General features: G+C 36.0%; 1 protein-coding gene across 3 annotated transcripts in view; it reads left to right on the forward strand.

Moving 5' to 3' along the window:
- Window positions 1-18,288, forward strand: part of LOC120718561 (zinc finger protein 638-like) — a 33,785-nt gene extending 15,497 nt beyond the window's left edge. The window contains exons 7-31 of one of the 3 annotated variants that reach the window (XM_040007092.1): window positions 22-156; window positions 914-1,012; window positions 1,109-1,170; window positions 2,032-2,692; window positions 4,132-4,281; window positions 4,872-5,000; window positions 5,646-5,684; window positions 6,079-6,207; window positions 6,292-6,418; window positions 7,189-7,359; window positions 7,437-7,471; window positions 10,549-10,704; window positions 10,801-10,935; window positions 11,358-11,396; window positions 11,494-11,634; window positions 12,367-12,455; window positions 12,570-12,593; window positions 13,465-13,597; window positions 13,753-15,888; window positions 15,977-16,037; window positions 16,688-16,801; window positions 16,884-17,162; window positions 17,494-17,610; window positions 17,700-17,821; window positions 17,904-18,288. In XM_040007092.1, the coding sequence (XP_039863026.1) occupies window positions 22-156; window positions 914-1,012; window positions 1,109-1,170; window positions 2,032-2,692; window positions 4,132-4,281; window positions 4,872-5,000; window positions 5,646-5,684; window positions 6,079-6,207; window positions 6,292-6,418; window positions 7,189-7,359; window positions 7,437-7,471; window positions 10,549-10,704; window positions 10,801-10,935; window positions 11,358-11,396; window positions 11,494-11,634; window positions 12,367-12,455; window positions 12,570-12,593; window positions 13,465-13,597; window positions 13,753-15,888; window positions 15,977-16,037; window positions 16,688-16,801; window positions 16,884-17,162; window positions 17,494-17,610; window positions 17,700-17,821; window positions 17,904-17,978 (5,358 nt within the window). In that variant the 3' untranslated portion in view covers window positions 17,979-18,288. The remainder of the gene's footprint in view (window positions 1-21; window positions 157-913; window positions 1,013-1,108; window positions 1,171-2,031; window positions 2,693-4,131; window positions 4,282-4,871; window positions 5,001-5,645; window positions 5,685-6,078; window positions 6,208-6,291; window positions 6,419-7,188; window positions 7,360-7,436; window positions 7,472-10,548; window positions 10,705-10,800; window positions 10,936-11,357; window positions 11,397-11,493; window positions 11,635-12,366; window positions 12,456-12,569; window positions 12,594-13,464; window positions 13,598-13,752; window positions 15,889-15,976; window positions 16,038-16,687; window positions 16,802-16,883; window positions 17,163-17,493; window positions 17,611-17,699; window positions 17,822-17,903) is intronic. The other 2 variants (XM_040007094.1, XM_040007095.1) reach the window with 2 other exon arrangements.
- The last annotated feature ends 1,245 nt before the right edge of the window (window positions 18,289-19,533 follow it).

The raw sequence follows: 19,533 nt of genomic DNA on the forward strand, positions 1-19,533 counted from the left end.
TGTTTTGTTTTGTTTTCATAGTGTGATAAACCTTTACCTCCAACCATGGTGAGGCTGGAAGGGGTTTATGATTCAATTTCATACAATGATGTGGTTGCTGCTGTGGGGTTTTTTGGAAAAACCAAGTCAGTTCTATTGTTGAGGGCCAAACTGCAGGTATGTACAGTTAGAGTAAAAAGAGTGTGTATGTCTTTTTGCTGTAAAAGTGTACCATTTCATCTTTCCACATTAGCAATAACAAAGTATGTGATAGGTATCAAAGTTTAATTACGTGGGAAGTGGCGGAGCATGGAAAGAGGAAGAAACCCACTAAATGATAAATTTGCAATTGCTTTTATACTGATATTGGAGATGATGGAGTGCCCTTCTACTTTGCTTTTGTTTTGCTACTTGGCATAAAATCTTTATCCTAAACATCTTTGCACTGACGTCATTAACAAGGAACTGCTGTTTGGTCTAGAGTGTCGTGCTGAGCAGTCAGTATTCTTAATGAAGCTGGTTAATGACTTGCATGTATAAATCCCAATCAGAATTTAAGAGCCATCTTGAAGTTGTCGAATCTGTTTCAGAATGTGTCAAACAAAACGTTATTGATATTCAACGTAAAGTTACTTCTACAGGTAATCAATAAAGGGTTAAATTTTCTGTGTTGGAATATCGTTTCCTGCTCTGGATCAACATGTGCAAGTTACTGTTGCAGGGCTAAAACAGCAGTTCAGTAACTCACTGGATGTGGCTTTTAAAGGCTTGAGACTTAAGAAAGAAAGTGAATAAACGTAACAATGCCTAATTCTAACTAAAGAAAGCAGATTTCCAAAGACCTTTTAAATTTAGGAATTTGTTAATGAATACGTTGTGAGCTGATGTTCATAATTGTAGTAAGCAATCATCTTGGATGTTTATATATATATAGGCAGTCGCGTGTTTTGAGAAGGAGGAAGATGCTGAAAAATTGAGAAAAATGAAGAAACTCAGTGTGAAAGGAGTGCAAGTCGCTGTTGTGAAAGGAAAGGTATTTAACCTCTTCTATCTTTATTTGTCTTTAATTTGAGAGTATGCACAATCAGTAATCAGAGTAATCCAAAATAAATCTTTTTTTTTTTTAAAGGATGCTGTTTCTAAGAGACCTCTTCTAACTTGTACAACAGAGCAAAAGAAGCGCCCTCAGCAGTAAGACATGCCTCACATGTACTCTTTTTTTTTTTTTTTTTTTTTTTTTTTTTTTCCCATAATTATAAATATTCATCTATACCAGCAGCATTTTGTGTCCTCTGTGAGAGGGAAAAAAATTAATTTGTTTGATTCAATATAATTAGAATTTGCTGTAGTTGCTGTACCTCCTTTTTAACTTGTACCTTATTACAATCAATATTTAGTCCAAAAGTGCTTAAAGTTTATTTTAATCACAGGAAGGAATCAGTATTATTAACTTAGATCACAGTTTGTTTAGCATAAACTCTGCAGGTATAAGAAGGTGCCATCAAAAAGTTATCAGTCTTTAAAAATGACAAATCAGACCTCAGCCCTAACAGCACCAGATGGCTGCCCTTCACTGAGCCTGGATCTGTTGAAGGTTTCTTCTTGTTAAAAGGAAGTTCTTCCTTCCCACTGTTGTGTTTTTTTTCATTGGGGGGCCATCCAATAGTAGATTTCTTTACTGTTAACTCTGACTTTTAGATGTGGCTCCTTGCAACTTCATACACTTCCCCAAAGTTAAATTTAGGTTTTAATTGTTACTTTTTAAAACACCGGAGTAGTGAAGCAGAGGCACAAAAGCAAGTGGACTGAATGGGACTTCCACTTAGTAATCTGAAATCAGCAGTCCATACACACCTAACAAACAAATTTAAATCAGGTATACTTTATTTTATTTGCTGATTCCCAGAAATGTTTGATCGCAAATCATATGTTTGGATATAAAGCCTTACAAAGGAAGGACTGTCTGACAGAGTTGACCATATCATTCAAAACATTTCCTTGTATTTCTCTATTTTTGTCTCATTTTTTTCCATTTACATGTTTCCTTCACAGTGAATCTTCCAAGTTTGGTATTATTCCACCTCAAACCACTGAATCCACTTCCACAGGAAGGATTACCTCTCTGTTGGTCTCATTTTCTTCAAAAAAAATGAAAACAGCAAAAAAAAGTAATGTGCCTGCAATAAGACGAGTGGAGTTGGTTGAGGCAAAAGAAGCAGCTTCAAAACTTCCATTCAGAAGTTCAGTTCTGCCTCACAATGGTGGCTCTGAAAAAACAGTTGAGTCCAGTGAATGTGAAACCAGTGCTATTGAATCTGTGGTTGCACCTACTGAGTCAGGCCAGGTGGAAACATTTACAAACACGAACGTTACTGAACCAAATAAAGTCACAGAAACCATCTCTCAGCTAAGCTGGTGCTCAGTGGTGGCTTCTGAAGCAGAAACGGGCTCGATTACGGCAGCCCAAGAATCTGCAGTGGTATCTGACGACAAAGACAAGGTTGGTGCAACAACAAGTTTAACATCCAATGAGATGATGCAGCAGGAGGATTTCACCAAAGCCAATGTTGAGGCAACAGACACAGAACCACTGAAGTCTGGAAATACAGGAGACTCCACTGTTACCTCCCTGACTGTTGGGGAGAAGCTGGATGAAATGTACACAAAGTTCACTTCAGGTTGTTCAGGTTTTAGGAAAGCACTAAGACCAAATGTAAGTTTTCTCTAAAGCACTTACATTCATCACTAAGTTTCAAACATGTGCTCCCATTTTACAAATATGTTAGGAGTTGCATCTCGTTCTTTAATACATTGGTTCAATCACATTCACTCTCGTCATTCTTAGATGACACTCAAAGAAAATACCCTAAATAGTGTGAAGTGTAGTAATATACAGGTTATCAACAGGTTTTTAAAGACCTTACAACTTATTATGGGCTATTATTATGGGACTTCTGGGACTTATCATGGCATTATGGGCTTCTGAAAGAAGAGTTATCAGGTTTCTCAAATGAGATCATTTGGACAGCCTAAGAGTTGTCCGCTATATTGGATATGATATAACCACTGAGCACAGATAGTATAAATAAATAAATAAAACATGCTCACAAGGGAAATTTATTCCACTACTACTTTGTGAGTGGTCCCTGGTGAAATCAGCTGCAATGAGTGTGCTGACTCAAAACCTCCTTTACAATTTCCCTATAGGTAGCAGATTGGTGCAGTTTGGATGACAGATAGCAGCTTGTTTGCAAACATTTGCTAACTACTAACCGAGTAGTAATAAAACCTAAGAAATTGGAAAGCAAACAATCACCCAATTCGGCGTTTTCTATCCAAAATCTGGCAATCTGCTAATATCAAAAGCTGAAGTCTAGAGTCTAATGTATTACCCCTACATTGTCATACATCAATAAGGCTGACGCCACTGGATGTTTCAGCACCATCAATCCTTAAGCACTGTAATTAATGCCAGTTGCACTGTAGATAACGTTAATACTGAGCTCTTTTTTTTTTTTTAGTCAATTTATCCACCTGTGTTCCAATTAAATGAAAACAGGTGTCATTTAATTCGTATTATGCTTAAATATTTTATAGTCCTCTTAACAATTGCATTATGAAAGGTTCATTGTCTTCTAGAGGGATAGATTTAGATTCACAGACTGACATAGACAGTCTTGTCCAGTACAATCTACCTTATGTACCTATGTAGCTTACATTACGCAGGTAAATTCCAAGTTGGTCCCAGGGAGTAACACTCCTTTGACCTTTGAGACACTATTATATCTTTGCAGATGGTTTTTGTAGCACTGGTTACCTCTGTCGTGAAACCTAAAAGCGTTTCCATCCTCTACTCATTACTGCAAACACATTACTCTCATTACACCTACCCCAACTTTATGGTCTATATAATTACGTCACAATATCCCTTCATTACTTACTCAATACGGAGATGGAAAACAACATAAGAACATAACACAGTAAACAATGAAGAGTGTACAAGTAATGTAAAGCTTTTACAAATGGGAGTGATTATTTTTTTTAAACAGACCTGGATTTATGTATTTTTGTACTAATGTAAAAAAAAATTAATATGTCAACTTTTTTTAATCTAAAAATCTAAAATCACCCAAACCATCACTTTTTTTCCAGTTTACAAATAAAGTGTTGTTAATCACCTACCTGCCAAAATATGATGAATATGCTGACTGCTACACAGAAGAGGAGGTTGCCAATCTACTCATCCCATTCGGATTTCAATATTTGGACGAAAACATCTACGTTAGTCCTCAGATGCGCATGGTAGGCACCAGGTTTATTAATGCTCTGCATATACAGACATTCGACAAGTTTTCACAGGACTCTATGGAATCCTTTCATATATGAAGTAAACCCTATGATTTAGCAGAAACAACCTGAAGTAGTTACTTTCTCTATGACTATCAGTCTCTCACATTGTTTTGGAAGAATTTTGGCCCACTCTTATTTACAACCTTAATACTGTTCATAGAAATTTCATTTATGCACAGCTCTCTTAGAGTCCCTCCACAGCATTTCGATCTGATTAAGGTCTGGGCATTGGCGCTGTCATTGCAATACCGTCTTTTCTTTTCTTTACTTCTACCTGTAAAATCTTTATAAACTTTTACTTTATAGAAATGCTTCCACTTAGTGATATGATTTAATCGAACACTTTTGTTTAGCAGCACCTGAGTGCTACTTGTACTCTTAATTCCTATAAAAGCACCAAGGGTTTACTTAGTTTTTCATAGGACTTGGGAAACTTTCTTTTTTACTTTCACTTCTTTTGGCTGTATCTCTCCTTGTTCCTTTATCAGAGCTTGTAGCTGATTAGAATACTAATTAATGTGTTTTCTAAATTTTCTTTTTAGGCCTTTGTGCTCATGCCTACTGTGCAAGACATGCAAAACATCATCAGAGCCACAAAGAAGATCAGCTTTGTTCTCAATAAGTCTGCACTTCATTTGAAGCCCTTGAGCTACGCCCTTCCAATGAATCCAGTAAGCAGAAGTGTAAAATACTGCTGATTATTATTGCAACATTTAAAAAATGTAATTTTAAAACAAAGCATTTATATAAATTATCCGTGACCTTCATCCCATGGTTTGGTTCTATGGTTCTTATTTAAAGGAAGTTAGACTGAAAGTAATTTTATATCTGTTTTTCAAAGCATTGAGCAGAATCAAATTTCATTAACAAATGTATGGTGTCTATCAGTAGAACTAGGTGTGACCTTTTCAGTCTGGGTTCATGTAGTGCCTGAGCAAAGTTGAGAGTCCGAAAATCTGGTTTAAAAAAAGATATAAATGTAAAAACAGGAGAAGACACCTAATCAACCTAAGAATAAGATTTTTGTCATGCTTTGATAACGTAGGATAATAGCTCAGCCATCTCATTTAAAAAAAAAAAAACAAAAAACAAACAAACATTGTTTAGGCCATATAGATTTCGATTAATATATTACAATCAGAAAGTAGTATAGAAAGTAATGTCAGTAATATGTTTTATTTCACAATTTAAAATTGTGAAATAAAACAAAATAAATAAAAAAATTGTATTTTCAATGCACTGAATCTGAAGTTTGTTCGTTTTTTTACATTAGCTGGATATTTACCATTGCCACCATCTACCTTTGTTTCTTTCAGTTTGGATTTTATAAATCTATCATGAAAAAATTGCCTTATGTAAGTAATAAAGTATTAAATTACTCTCTTTTTTAAAATGTGAATTAAAATTACTGCTGGTGGTTTACAATTTATCACATTAAATCTATAAAACCATGGATAAAAGTTTTAGAAGTGGCAGAAATTTTGTTTTTCATACAATTTGTTTAATTTTCAAATAAATAAATAAATACATGTTTACATGCATTTGCATGCATTTGATTTATTTGTCATTAAAAGTTTTTGAAATGTATGAAATACTTTTGATCTTTCTATCATGATATCATGGGAACGTAAAAATATTTTATTTGTGCTAAAACCTTTGGAAACCATCAGCAGTCGTGTTTAGTTGGAGAGAAGTAGTACTGATGTATGTGTGTCTCCGGTTAGTTTGAAAATGTACCTTTTCTCGAAGCAGGAGATGACTGATGATGGATCAGCAATAATCTACATCAAGAACATCTCACAAAGGGAAGCCAAGGATCTCAGAAAAGCTTTGAAAAAGATTGATTCTGTGAAAAACTATCTGCCTTTGCTCAACAAGGTATACACACACACACTTACCTAGACATTCATGTTTAGGCGAATTCTGTGCATCTTATCTCCAATATTTTTATGTGTTATCCAGGTGTTTGTCGAATTTAATTCAATTTATGATGCTGATCGACTCGGAGTTTGGTACAGCCTCCTCAGACGGGGCTTTTGCCACACGGTGTACAGGTTGAAAATACCACGAATTGAAAGCACATCACAACGTAAGTATTTGTTTTTTATGACAATAAGAAAAATACACATAAGTTGCACTTTGCAAAAGTTGTAACAAATTTAGGTAGCACAGTACAATAAACATAGGTAACATGTGGTTAAATAAAGTTTAGTAAAAATTTAGCTTACTGTTAAAAATAATGTTTTACAAATTTTTATCAGTTATTTTGTGTTTGTGATTCATTTGGGCAAGTATTTTCATTCGTAATGCTCATAATTATTAATTTGTTATATTTTAACCCAAGCCTAATTGAAAGTAAAAAGCAATGATAAATGTGCACACATTGATAAGTTCAAAAGAGAATTAGGGCTGCTGAAAAAAACAACAATTGGGTTAATCAAGGCTTCTTTTCAAATTCTGACTTTTTCTGTCAGAAATATAACTTTAACTTCAGAACTCTGAGATATTTAATATATAATATATTTAAAGGCATTTTATCTTTTCTTTTTTTTCTTTCTTTTTTTTTCTTTTTTTTTTTGTGCGGTGGCCTAAATTGACTCATGCACCCCTAGATGCAACAGAGGGAGTTTGGTCTTTGGTATCTTGCCAGTTGAATTTGAAGTTACATATAATGAGCATTATGGGAAAAGAAACCATTTGATTAGCAGCAGCAACAACAAACTAAAGCCATAAAGTGATGGTAATAATTGCAGCATAATTGTCACAAAGGAAACTAAAACACAGCTATTGTGAACCAATGTTTTTGCAATTCTTCAGATAATTTTAAAGCAAACAGTCACTTTATTTTTGCTTGTGCAGCACCCAGACTGGCATCCAAAGCATTGCCAGACACCAAGAATGTTACTGAAGGGGCAGTTGTCCCAACAGCAAATTTTGGTGTTCCACAGGGCAGCACTTCACCATTTTGGGTCACGATGACCACTTATCCCTTTGTGTTCCCTACCGTCTCCCCTTGGTTCATCATCCCAGGTGAGAGAAACGGTTGAAACACATAATTTATATCCAGCGTGTAAGTGACTGTGACTATATTCATTTTTCATTACTAGATTTTTTGACTGTCAATGGACTAAATGACATTGAGGTAAGCTTGTCTTCTCATATCATCAATTTTGATTTATTTTTATATTAAATGTGCACATTTTAACAAGTCTCAAACTCTTGTTTTTCTTTTTGATTTTTTTTTTTTAATGGATTAACACAACATAAAAAATTAGATCTTTCCTGACTTCCTGATGTTAATGAAGCTTGTCCTGTCTAAGGCCTCAGTCACACAGGCTTTAAGACTGATAGGGAACCCTTGGTATCCATCGGTCCCTAGGAAATATGTGTATTGCCTCACTGGTTGGTCAATGTTCCTGGAGGTTGCAGACAGTTGCTAAGTAGAATCAGTCACAGGAAAGTATACAGTGTGTTACGGATTCAAATATTGAGGAGGGATACAAAACAACACTGGTCCAGAAGGGTTAGGTCAAACGGTGATTCTAATGAACACACGCGTGGGGAGATGAACACTTACACAATCAGCGTCGATCTCCTCCTAACAATACACAAGCAGTTGTTTTATAGCATCAGGGTATTATTACTAGGGGTGGGTTTTTATAATCGATTTATCGATTAAAATCAATTCTGGCTTGGATAACGTAAAATTGATTCATTAAAATCCTGAATCGATTTTTTAATATAAATTTATTTTGCCCGAAATGCCAGAATCTCTGGTGACATCTCACAAAATTTCAACAACCACCAAACAGCTAAGACAATAAATGAGAGCAGGAACACGGATTCTGCACAAAGACTTAAACACACAGCACAATCCGCGGATCAGAATCAGTGAGATGTCGCCTTTCTCACGGTCGGGGCTGAAAGCAGACAGCTCGCTGATTCTGATCTGTCGGCGTATCCGCGCTTTGTGTTCACGCCCTTTATGCGCTGATTCTAAAGCTGTTAGTTTGATGTCTCTCCAAACAATATTGACCGAACCAGCAGCAAAAGAAGATCCAAACTACGCTTCACATAAACATCGTCATGTCATCGTCATCGTCATGCACTCTGACTTTTACTGTTTTGCTTTGATCACGATGCACAGCTCTCTCTCTCTCTCTCTGTACTTCAAGAACAGTTTCCCGTCTAAAAATCTGTTTTCTACATTACTCGCTTGCTTGTTACGCACAAGTCTACCGTTGTTTACAGTGCTGTCGGCCGACGTTTTTTTTTTTTTTATTTATATATACTTCCGAAAAGAAAACCTAATTTCTGCCGTACAATACTGAACAAATTTCAACTTTTTTAAATTATGCAAAACGCTTAGCCGTGTCTCTAATAAAACCGCTGTAACTTCAGAGGTAATGTTCATATGTTGATTAATGGTTTTCTTTCGTTTTTGATGTACTGCAGAATAGTTTTATAAAATCCCAGGCCAGGAAAACCACCTTCATGTTTTTCTGTGTTTTATCTTCAGCTACTTTGACACAAAGGCATCTGCTGTGACGCTCACACCTTTGATAAAGTCTTGCGTGTGTCAGCTTCCTTTTTCTTGATACAAAAATATGTAAATGTACTGATCTGAATTATAATATTTCTGACTGTCAAAATTTCCCAGATTCAAATTGAATTGAATCAATCGAATTAAATCGAATCGTGGATCGAATCGATTCGGGACCTTGTGAATCGGAATTGAATCGATTCTAGAAATCAGTGACGATACCCAGCCCTAATTATTACACCCCCTCTTGCGTTAAGCAGATACAACACATGCATAAGTTAAAACCACAAACGTTCTGTCAATGACTTTTGACACAGTTTGAAAAGAACATCGTCTCCGTCTCCACGCCAGGTGCTTCCTGTAGCTCGTCTTGCTTTCACTTATCCCTGGAACATCAGACGCACGTCCTGCAACAAACTATCACTTATGCAGGCACAAAATGCAGTTACAAGCAAAATATGTCTGAACTCTTACCTAAATATGATTCTACCTACTGTGTGTGTGTGTGTGTGTGTGTGTGTGTGTGTGTCTCGACCTCAATTGCACTCTGTCTCACCTCTCACCTCACCAACTAAAGCTCACAACCTTTTACCAGACAGAAGCCACTCTCATATGTATAACAATCTAACTGAAACTATATACGGAATATATTGAATAAATGCTTTAATCAAATGCTACTACTCAAAGCTTAATTAAAAAAAGATATAAATGAATAAAAGATAATAATGAATAACTTGAGTCATGTATGTTTTGTAAGCTTGTAGGCAATCCTTCCATAGCTCTAACTCACTTTGCACAAATAGTTATAACTGCACCTGGAATAAAGGTTAATATGTTGCCTGTATGTTTAAACATCTGAAGGCCCTCTTAAAGCTATCTGTTATATTGTTAAGGCAATGCTAATGCTGTAGATTATATTGTAGCGGTAAAATAATTTGTTCAATTCCACAAGTGCCACATAAAAAATACTTCCTTGTGATTTCTTTTGTTGGTAATGAATTGCCACAGTTGCCTGTAGTATATGTGGAGTATATACAAACACTTGACCCTTACTAGTAGTCATAATGAAACTATGAAACATGTTGGTTGCAGTTGCAAGGCAGGACTTTTACTTTGAAAGGAATGGTCTCTGTTTAAAGTTTACATGATACTTTTTAAAGCGTCATTACCACTTGGTTAGTCAAAGGCGAGTGTTTGCAGAAAAGTTGCCATCATTAGTATAAACTACAAGCAATCTCAAAAAAATCTTTTTCACGTTTAAAGCAATAACAGACTTTTTAGACACAGTACTATTTTTGTGACAAGGTGGCAACAGCCAACACCTTTCAACGCTCATATGGATAATACACTTTTTTTCCCTGGAGACCAGGGCTTATATTAGTTAATGCTGGCTATGGCTCTCATATTACAGAACCTGCACGCTATCTGACATGGCAAATTACTGTCTTGAATTGTTAAAGTTGACCCAAACTTGGAGCGAGTAACTTTTAATATTCCAAACTAACCATTGGCAACCACTGTGCATAGGAAGTTAGCAAAATTATATCTGATGTGCAAACACACACTGGGTGGAAATGTAACCAGTTCATCAAAAGAAGTATATTGTACAGGTGTTACAGTTCTTCTTTTCCTTTAACCCTCAAGATTCTTTTGATTTTGAATCTTGTGTCTTGTAGAAAGCTCAGCCTCAAGGTTCCAGGTTCTCCACAATCATGTTGACTGGTTTGCCAGAAGAAAACTACAAGTACGAGGACGTCACCAGGCTGGTGCAGCATTATTTCCTGGATACTGTACTGTTCTACAACTTGATAGTAATACCTCTGCAGAGGAGGGTAAGGAGTAGCATCTGCAGACTGATACAAACAGATATTTCATATTTATAGAACTTTGTCATGGTCTTTAATCTTTCCTTCTTGAATTGCCTCCAGGCTTTTGTGTTTTTCAGTGACTGGAATGCGTGCTGTGATTTTGTCCAAGATCACATTAAAAATCCAATTTCTGTTGGAGGCCGGGTGCTCGACATCCATTTTGTGTTACAGGACATGCATCCTGGGACCAGTCAGGTATGGAAACTGGGGAAAGCTTAACTGATCAACACGATACCATCTTGCTTTTCCCAAGCAAACCCACATTTTGGAATTTTGGATACTATAATTGATCCTACTGAAATGATACTTTGTCACATTTTAATACCAAGATATTTATTTTTTTGTTTTATTTTTTTATTAAATTTTTTGTTTTTGTTTTTTTGTCAGAGACCGAACTTTAATAATCCGTCGATAAGTGTCAGTAATTGTCAATAAATGCATAATGCACGAATCAGCATTAAATAAGGTTTAATTATGAAACAAAATCTTATATTTATTCTTCACCCTTTAGAAATTACTCTGATCACAAGTTTGGTTGTATATTTATGAATTTAAAAACAATACGCGATAACATTTTTCTTTAAAATTTTAACATTTGTCATTTAATCTTTTCTCAGGAGACAATGTACAGAACCATGATGCAATGGAGCAATGCTGTAAGTCTCTCGTCACCTGAATAAATCTGTTTTGATGTAAAGCTGCAGTTTTATGTTTTTCCCACATCCTACACAACAACTCTTGGTTGTTTTTCAGCACGTTCCAGATTCAGACTCTCTGGAGGAGCGACTGCTGTGTGTGGAGACCACTGAAATGCTGATGTCCCTTGTCACAATGGTCATGGATGTGGTGGCATCCTTTGCTTCTTTTGTCAGATTCCTGCCGCTTGCCAACAGGGTACAATAGTGCAAACAGTAGCATTTATTTTACATTTTAGTGTAGAGCACAGCGATTGTCAGTGTCTGCAGATCTTTTTCTGCTGTGTTTTGTTCAAACCAGCTGTAAAATATTCAGAAAGTCCTAAATGTAATTTTCAAAAAGGTAAACCAGTAAAGCTGGTGAAACCTGTGATGCGAAATACATTATAAGGGTGCACAAATGTGACCTAGAACCTTATCATATTTTAATTAATTGTTATACAAATTTTGATAGGCAAAAGTATGTAAGCTTAAGGATTATTAGCATCTTATTGAGACCAATTTGAATCCATTTGTTTTGGAAAAATTTGTGCAAAGGGTTTTGTAGTACTGAACACCTCTGCAAATGCACCTTTAGGAAACTGTCGGTTTTTTCTGCATAAGAGACCAGCAGTTCTTCTCAACGTAATAATGCTGTAACAGCATGCACAAAATGAAAGATTGTTGAAAGTTCTGATTTTTAATGCTGCAAGAGGAAGAACAATGTGTCAACAAAAAACATGATGAGCAAAATAATTTTGCTGCTCTTAAATTTCATTCATCCATTTTAATTCTTAAAGAATTAAAAAATACGGGACTGTCTGCCAAATGTTATGTTCCTACCTACTTTAGCAAACCTGTGTTTGTAATACCTTCCTATTTGGCTAGAGACATATATTTTATTCTTGTTTTAATTTTTCCTCCTTTGGTTCTTTCTCTTCTTCTAACTCAGATATACATTGAAATGGCTGAATCCAGTGGTGTAACAAAAGTGTTGGAGAATATCTTCTCAAGAGACTACATAGCTACGAGCAAGATTTGGTATGTTTGTTATGGCAAGATAAATACAAATACGGTATTTAAAAGAGTCTATAAGATTGGGCTTGTCGTTACTTATTCTTGAGTTGACCCATTCCGTTTTTTTCTCCTATACAGGAGCAAAGTTGGACGCATTGAATCGTGAGTATTGTTTCCTGTAATTACTCTTTAAGTTTTTTTGTTTAGGGAGCCGAAACATCTCAGCAGTAGTAATAAATTGTATTCAGTATGATTACTGCTTCATCTCAAAAAACAAGTCAAATTTAGTTAGAGGCACGTGAGGATGAATCAAGTATTCAGTGAACATTTGAGCCACTGTGGGTGGATAACTAAATACCATTAGTTTTTGTTGGTTGGACAAATGTTTTTAAAAACTACACTGCATTACAATACAACATTACACCAGAAAAGTCTAGTAAAATTTGTTTTTCATATAATTTGGCACAGTTGGAAGTAGGTTAAATGATTTCTTGATGCCTGCTCAATCATCCAGGTATGTCAATCTCCAAAAGTTGATTCTGTTCATCTGAGTGGTATAAAAGTGTTATAAGATTGGGTGACGAAACCTTTACTCCCTCTGAAAACGCTATGTCCAGATCAACAGAATCAACTTTTGAAGAGGTTAACTGATTCATTTAATTATTTATTTATTTATTAACCTTTATTTAACCAGGAAGATCCCATTGAGATTAAAAACCTCTTTTTCAAGGGAGACCTGGCCAAGATAGGCAGCAGCAGATGTCTCACAGTTACAGAAATTACTCAAACACAGGCAGCAACAACACACATGCAACAATAAGTGAAAGAATACAAATAAAATAAAAAAGAATCAGTAATGAAAAGAAAAAAAAAAAGTCGCACCTCTTATTTGTTCAGGAATACTAGCTGAGAACTTGGATGTGTGCATTTCTTGCTTCACTAATTCATCTTATAGTCAGTCATTCTTTGAGAACTAAACAGCTTTTACTATAATTTTTTTCTTTTTTTTTTTTTAATTTCATTTTAATTTCAGTTTGAAGAGCCTCAAAGAGTGTCTACAAGACTTCAGTGAGAACACACCCAACCCTGACCTGGACACTCACTTTGTTGAATTTCACAATTTCACAAGAACTATTCAAGGAAGCAGTACACAGAGCGAGGATAAAGTTAGTGCAAACATTTGCAAAGTTTCTTATTTTTAAAACTGCATTTCAATATAAGATGTAGGATGTTGAAGTTACACAAAGTATTTCAGCAGTGATTATTAAGCCAACCATTTTAGTGCTTCAGAGTTTGTTCTTTGCTCTCTTTTCATTGACAGGATGATTTTGTGGATGAAATTGTGTCTTCAGAGCAACATGATGAAAATTTCAACATGGAGGACTTTGTTGTTATTGATGAAATTGGTGAAGACATAGCAGAAGAAGATGTCAACCGCAAACGTTCTTCTTTAGCTAAAAAGATCTCCAGAGAGAAAAGAGAAGGGCGAAGCTCAGATGTGTCATCTACCTTAAAACAGACCTTAACAAGGTCTTCAAAAGACTCTAAGAGCTCTGCCTCTTCATTTTCCTCTTTATCTGAGCCGACTGAAACCACTGAGAAAAGCACCTTTTCTTCTAGGGTCAGAAAGACCCGTTCTTCACTGTCGATTCCACTTCCTGCCTCCCCTGATCGGAAAACGTATCCTAAGTTCAAATCTCCAGAAGAAACGCTAAATTCCTCATCCTTAAATTATAAAACCTGTACATCAAAGATGGCATCAACAGTAGCTGTTGAAGCAACAGTAGAGACTGATCTAACCGATTTTAAGGATGACACAAAAGAGTTGAAGAAAAACAAAAGAGAAGACAGGAAAAAGGATAATGTCAAACATCAAGAGGATGAGGGGGATGATGAAAATTACCAAATCCTTGATTCACTCAATGAGAAAAGTGATAAGCAGATAATTGAAGACAGGAACAAAGATAACGACACGGAAACTGACTCAGCTGGACTTGTGCAAGTGCATGGACTGCTTGAGAGAAACTATGAGGTCTGCACAGAGGGCTCCAGTAAAATGGAAACAGATGCTTCTCTCCATATGTTAGAAATTGTTACAGAAGACCAAAAAACTACAGTTGAAGGGGACAGTCATCTGGTTAAAGATGAAGGTTCCACAGTAAATAAGCTGTCTGAGGAAATGACAGGAGATGACAATTCTGATAAAGATTCAGCTGATAAAAATGAAGTGTTGGATTCAAGTGGGAACCAAACTCCAAGGACCAGTGGAGATGGAAGCGGGGGAAAAGAGGAATTGATTTTAGAAGAATCTTTTAAAGTTTCCAAAGATCCTGACCAAATAACTTTAGAAAAGCAGGACAACAGAGGCTCCTCAGTGGGTGACACTAAACAAGAAGGCTTTGAGCTTTTGGATTCAATTGAGGCTCAGATTGAAATACAAGAAGACAACCAGAAACTGGAAACTCTCAGAGACCAAGTATCTAAATCAAAAACAGAAGCCATAGAAGAACAGGATGATTCATCCCAGGTAATTGATTCTGTGGAAGATGAGCCAGTGACCACAGACACAGAGTTAAAAGCTGACAAGAATGTAAAACGAACAAAGAAAAATGATGAAGCTAAAAGAGTTTATAGATCCCCAAGGAGGAGTGGACCAGAAAACAGAACATCTAAGGGTGAAGAGAAGGGCAAATCATCAAAGAAACAGACCCAGACTGAGAGAAATGACAGCACCGTCAAGAAGGTCAATAAAGCAGCTGAGGAGATGGTCTATGAGATAGTAGATTCTGTTGAAGATAAATCGATTCAGGATGACTCTTCTATAGAAAGTTCTGGTAGAAGAAGGTCTGTCAGAAGAAACAATGATAAAAAGACATTAACAGAGCCTTTTAACAAACGTGATGGAAAAGAGGATGCTAAGTATGAGATTTTATACTCCACTGAGAACAAGGCTTATAGCGGCCCACTAACCATCATGACAAGAACAACCAAAGAAGTCTTGAAAAAAGACAAGATACAAACAAGAAGCAGACCTACACCTGCCAGAGATTCACTGGCGCCAAACAAGGAGGAAACTCCAAAGACAAAAGAGAAAGGACCTGTAAAAGAGAGCACGCCAACAAGAAGAAGTCACTTCATAAGAGACCTACATGAGGAGGACGATATTTATAAAATATTGGACTCGGATGATTCTGTTATGCTCACAGAAAAAGCAAAAAGGGGAAGACTAAAGAAAGTAACTATAAAAAGAAATCCACTGAAAGATGATCCGTCTGATAAAGTAGCTGTTGAAGAGGACACATATCAAATTCTTGACTCTGTTGAGGATGAGATAGCCGATGATCAGCTTACCAGAGACCAGAGTACAGAAGAGTCAACTATAGATGATGAAAAAGGCACTCTGCCGTCTGTGTCAGACTGCCAAGATAATCAATCAGTGGAGTCCTCAAACCCAGAGGTAAAGTTGCTCTTTAAACATGTGCTCTTTTTTATTTGTAGTGATAATTTAAACTTTAATGCAAAATATTTTGCATGTCTTTTTGTAGGCTTTTGTGACTATAGATGAAGCAGGTGATGACGGGGAGGAGAAAGCAACTGAATATGAAGGTGAGAAAAGTTCAAGATCTGCTTACTGCAAACAGGATGATGGCACAGGTCTGCTATATTCTGTATTTAAATCCAGACTGCTTTTGCAGTGAAATTTCAAAAACTTCCAGATAAATACTTTGAATAACTGTTAATTATCTAAACACTGGGTTATTGTTGACATATTTATTAATGGAAAGTCATAGGCAATTAGCCCAAAAGGAAGACTAGATCTTCTTGAAGATCTTACTTTACTTTTGCATTTTAAGTCAGTTTAAAGAATTTCCCAGATATGGAATAAATAAAGTATTGCTTATTCTTATTATTTTTCTTATTGCCATCTGCAATGTGAAACTAATGAAAGTAAATGAAGAAAAATGAGATTATAATAAAAGTAACTTGCAATTGAAATTCAGAGAACATTTTGGGAGCTACGAAACATTTCTGTTTTTAGAGTTAATGTAAGTCAGAAACTTTCTTTCACTATACATAACAGTTTCAGCATAAAGTTAAACATTATTTTCACTGAAAATTAACAATAATTTGTTTGCAGAAATAAAATAGTAGTCCCAGAGTAGTACTCTGTGGCACACCTATAGGACAGTGTTTTCTGTTATGAAAATAAAAGGTTTCAAGTTTAATTTGAGTCTTTATTTGATTTCATGCATTAGAGGGGAATGGGAGCTTTGTAACGGTTGATAAACTGTGGGAGATTGCTGAAAAAGAAAAAGTGGTAACAACCAGGACAAGCAGTCAAGCCAAGAAGAGAACAAGACAGACACATGGTAACACACAAACAACTACATCTGTTACATAGTCATGTCAGACCAACATGAATCTAAAGGAATTTATTGTTTTCTCCTGTAGTGAGAAAATCTACTAGATTAAAGCAAGAAAGCACAAAAGATGAGAGAACAGAATCACTGCCTCCCTCTTCACTTGATTCCTTATCACTCTTATCATCCCCGGACCAAGTGGTGTCTGGATTGTCAAGTGAAGGCCAAACAGAGATTTGGAAATTGGAGGAAGCAGATAGACAATCCAGTATGGAAACCACATCTGCTGGGAAGCAGTCCAGCTCTGACTATGCTGATAGCCAGAGACTAGGAGAGGAGAAGCAAGGACAGAGAAGGACCGCCCGTAAAGGTTCAAGGAACTGTTTTCGCTCACAATTCACACCGAGCTGATTTTAAATGCATCGTTCTAAAAATCAATTTTGAAGTCGATAAAATTATAAAGTAGCAGCTTTCCTGGTTGCCAGTATTTTTTTCTGTCATAATCAGAAGATTTGGAACGACTGAAATTTGTCATTTTTGTTTGGAAAAAAAAGTTAATACTTCAGTGTTACAGTACAAAGCAATTTTTTTTAATTAATACCTTTGAATTAGTTTCTGCAATAGCTGCAAAATAATTTGTTGACAGGTTTAAAGGATTTGTTGACAGTTTTTTGTTTGTTTGTTTTTTTCTTCTTCTTCAGCTTTTGGGAAACAAAGAAGTGATCTTGTCGAACCTGAAGCAAAGCGATCTCGCGTTCAGTCTCCTTGTGTCACTGATAACTTGGACCTGCCGCCTTTTAACCCCAGCATCCCGCTCGGTGAGAAACAAACACAAATAATAAATAAAATCTGTTTAGTTCCAGAGATTTACTCAGTTATTTTTTTGTAACGTTCTGTTCCTTATCAGGTCAAGAGCATGTTGTCCCTAAAACGGGGTATTTATGTAGCCTGTGCTCAGTTTTCTATGTAGCTGAGAGCACTGCCAAAGACCTACACTGTAGAAGCCAGAGACATTACAATAACCTGCAGGTATGCAAAAACACATACACAAAACTGAATGGATAAAAATATGTTTTGCTTCCCTTTTATAACCTTTTTTTTTTCTTTTCAGAAACATCACCAGACAGTTGGACAAACAGCTTCAAGAATATCAACGAGAAAGTCTCAAGACTCCTCTTCGGTCTAATTGTTAATGAGTGGTTGTTTAGCCCATGCTTAAATATGGCCGCTATCTCCTTTGACAGCTAGATTTTTGTTTACTTTGAGAAATAAAGGGCAAAATGATAAGAAGCCAAAGCTGTCAAGTAGGTAAATTGCGGAGTGACATCTTTGATTTGTTGGCACGACGCTGCAGTTCTGACTGTTTACTTCAGATGTTCTTCTTTAGGCGCCTCAGTGTATAACAGTGTCGACAGTTTGACCATGAAGGATTTAGAGTTTACAATCAGTGAATGCCAAAAAAAAAACATTTCTGTTCCTAGTCTCGGGAAAACCTGGAAATAACACAGGCCTTAAACTTCTTTAAGCCATTTTGAATTTAACAGTAGATAATTGTGTCTATGGTAAATAACCTTGCCTATGTTTAAAACCATATTGTCATAAAAATATGGTTGTGTGTGTGTGTGGGTGTGTGTGTGTGTGTGTGTGTGTGTGTGTGTGTGTGTGTGTGTGTGTGTGTGTGTGTGTGTGTGTGTGTGTGTGTGTGTGTGTGTGTGTGTGTGTTATGGCCAGGAACCATGTATTCTAAATGGAAGTAGGCCTACTTAAGAAAATAATAAGATAGATATTTTTTTACACTCTGGCTCAGCAAAATCTGATTATTATGCTGCACATGCTGATGAGAGACCAATGGACGAATGAGTGTTCAAAAGTTATTTTGGATTTATTTACAATGCTATACGTACAGTGTAAATATGAGTGCATTTAATAAAGATGCTTTCAGATGTGAGGAGGCCTCAGGGTTGACCCAGGACACGCTAGAGAGATTACATGCCTAGGGTGGCTGGTTCTGTTTCTATGCCAGTTATTTATATTTGGTCAAAAATAATTCTGATTGCTTTCATTGTATGACTATACCAGTAATAATAATTAGTATTAATTACAGACACTTATCTTTTAAATAATCATTTGGATTACAGTTTGAGCAAAGGCTCAAGCATATGTTACGAAATATGAAAATTATTTATGTTTGTAACATTAATAGCAATAGTAATCTGCCGTAAAAGGTTGATGGGCTATTGCCGACATGGACACACAAGTTTGTGAATGTGATGACTTGAGAACGTGGTGACGTGAGGTCAATATTTTTTTCCTTCAGATGACATTAATGATATGTCATAATGTGATTTAAGAAAAAATACATTTTGCCAGTATTGTAATTTTTGCTGTTAAGATTGCTTCTTACAGTAAATTAATCTTGGGGTCCATGTTTGTTAACTTTGTAATGTCTCTTAACTTGTTCAAAAGTGTTTGCGAAAAAGAAAAATTATTTGGGTTACACAATAATTAACATATAACAATAAGAAACAATAATTAACATGTCACTCATGTCAGTGCAGTGTTCTCCGCTTATGTTAGGCATGCAAGATTTATGAAGGAGACTTGGAGAGATGATTCCAGAGAGAGGGTCAGCAGTTCAAGGTCAACACCCCACACGTGTGAGTGTGAGTGAGTGAGCATGTGGGAAGAGAGAGTGTGTCTGTGTGTGTGTGTGGGAGGATGTTCTGTCAGAGTTCACTGTT

Source organism: Simochromis diagramma, unplaced genomic scaffold (genome assembly GCF_900408965.1).
Source record: "Simochromis diagramma unplaced genomic scaffold, fSimDia1.1 OVJJ01000531.1, whole genome shotgun sequence".
NCBI classification, from domain to species: Eukaryota; Metazoa; Chordata; class Actinopteri; order Cichliformes; family Cichlidae; genus Simochromis; species Simochromis diagramma.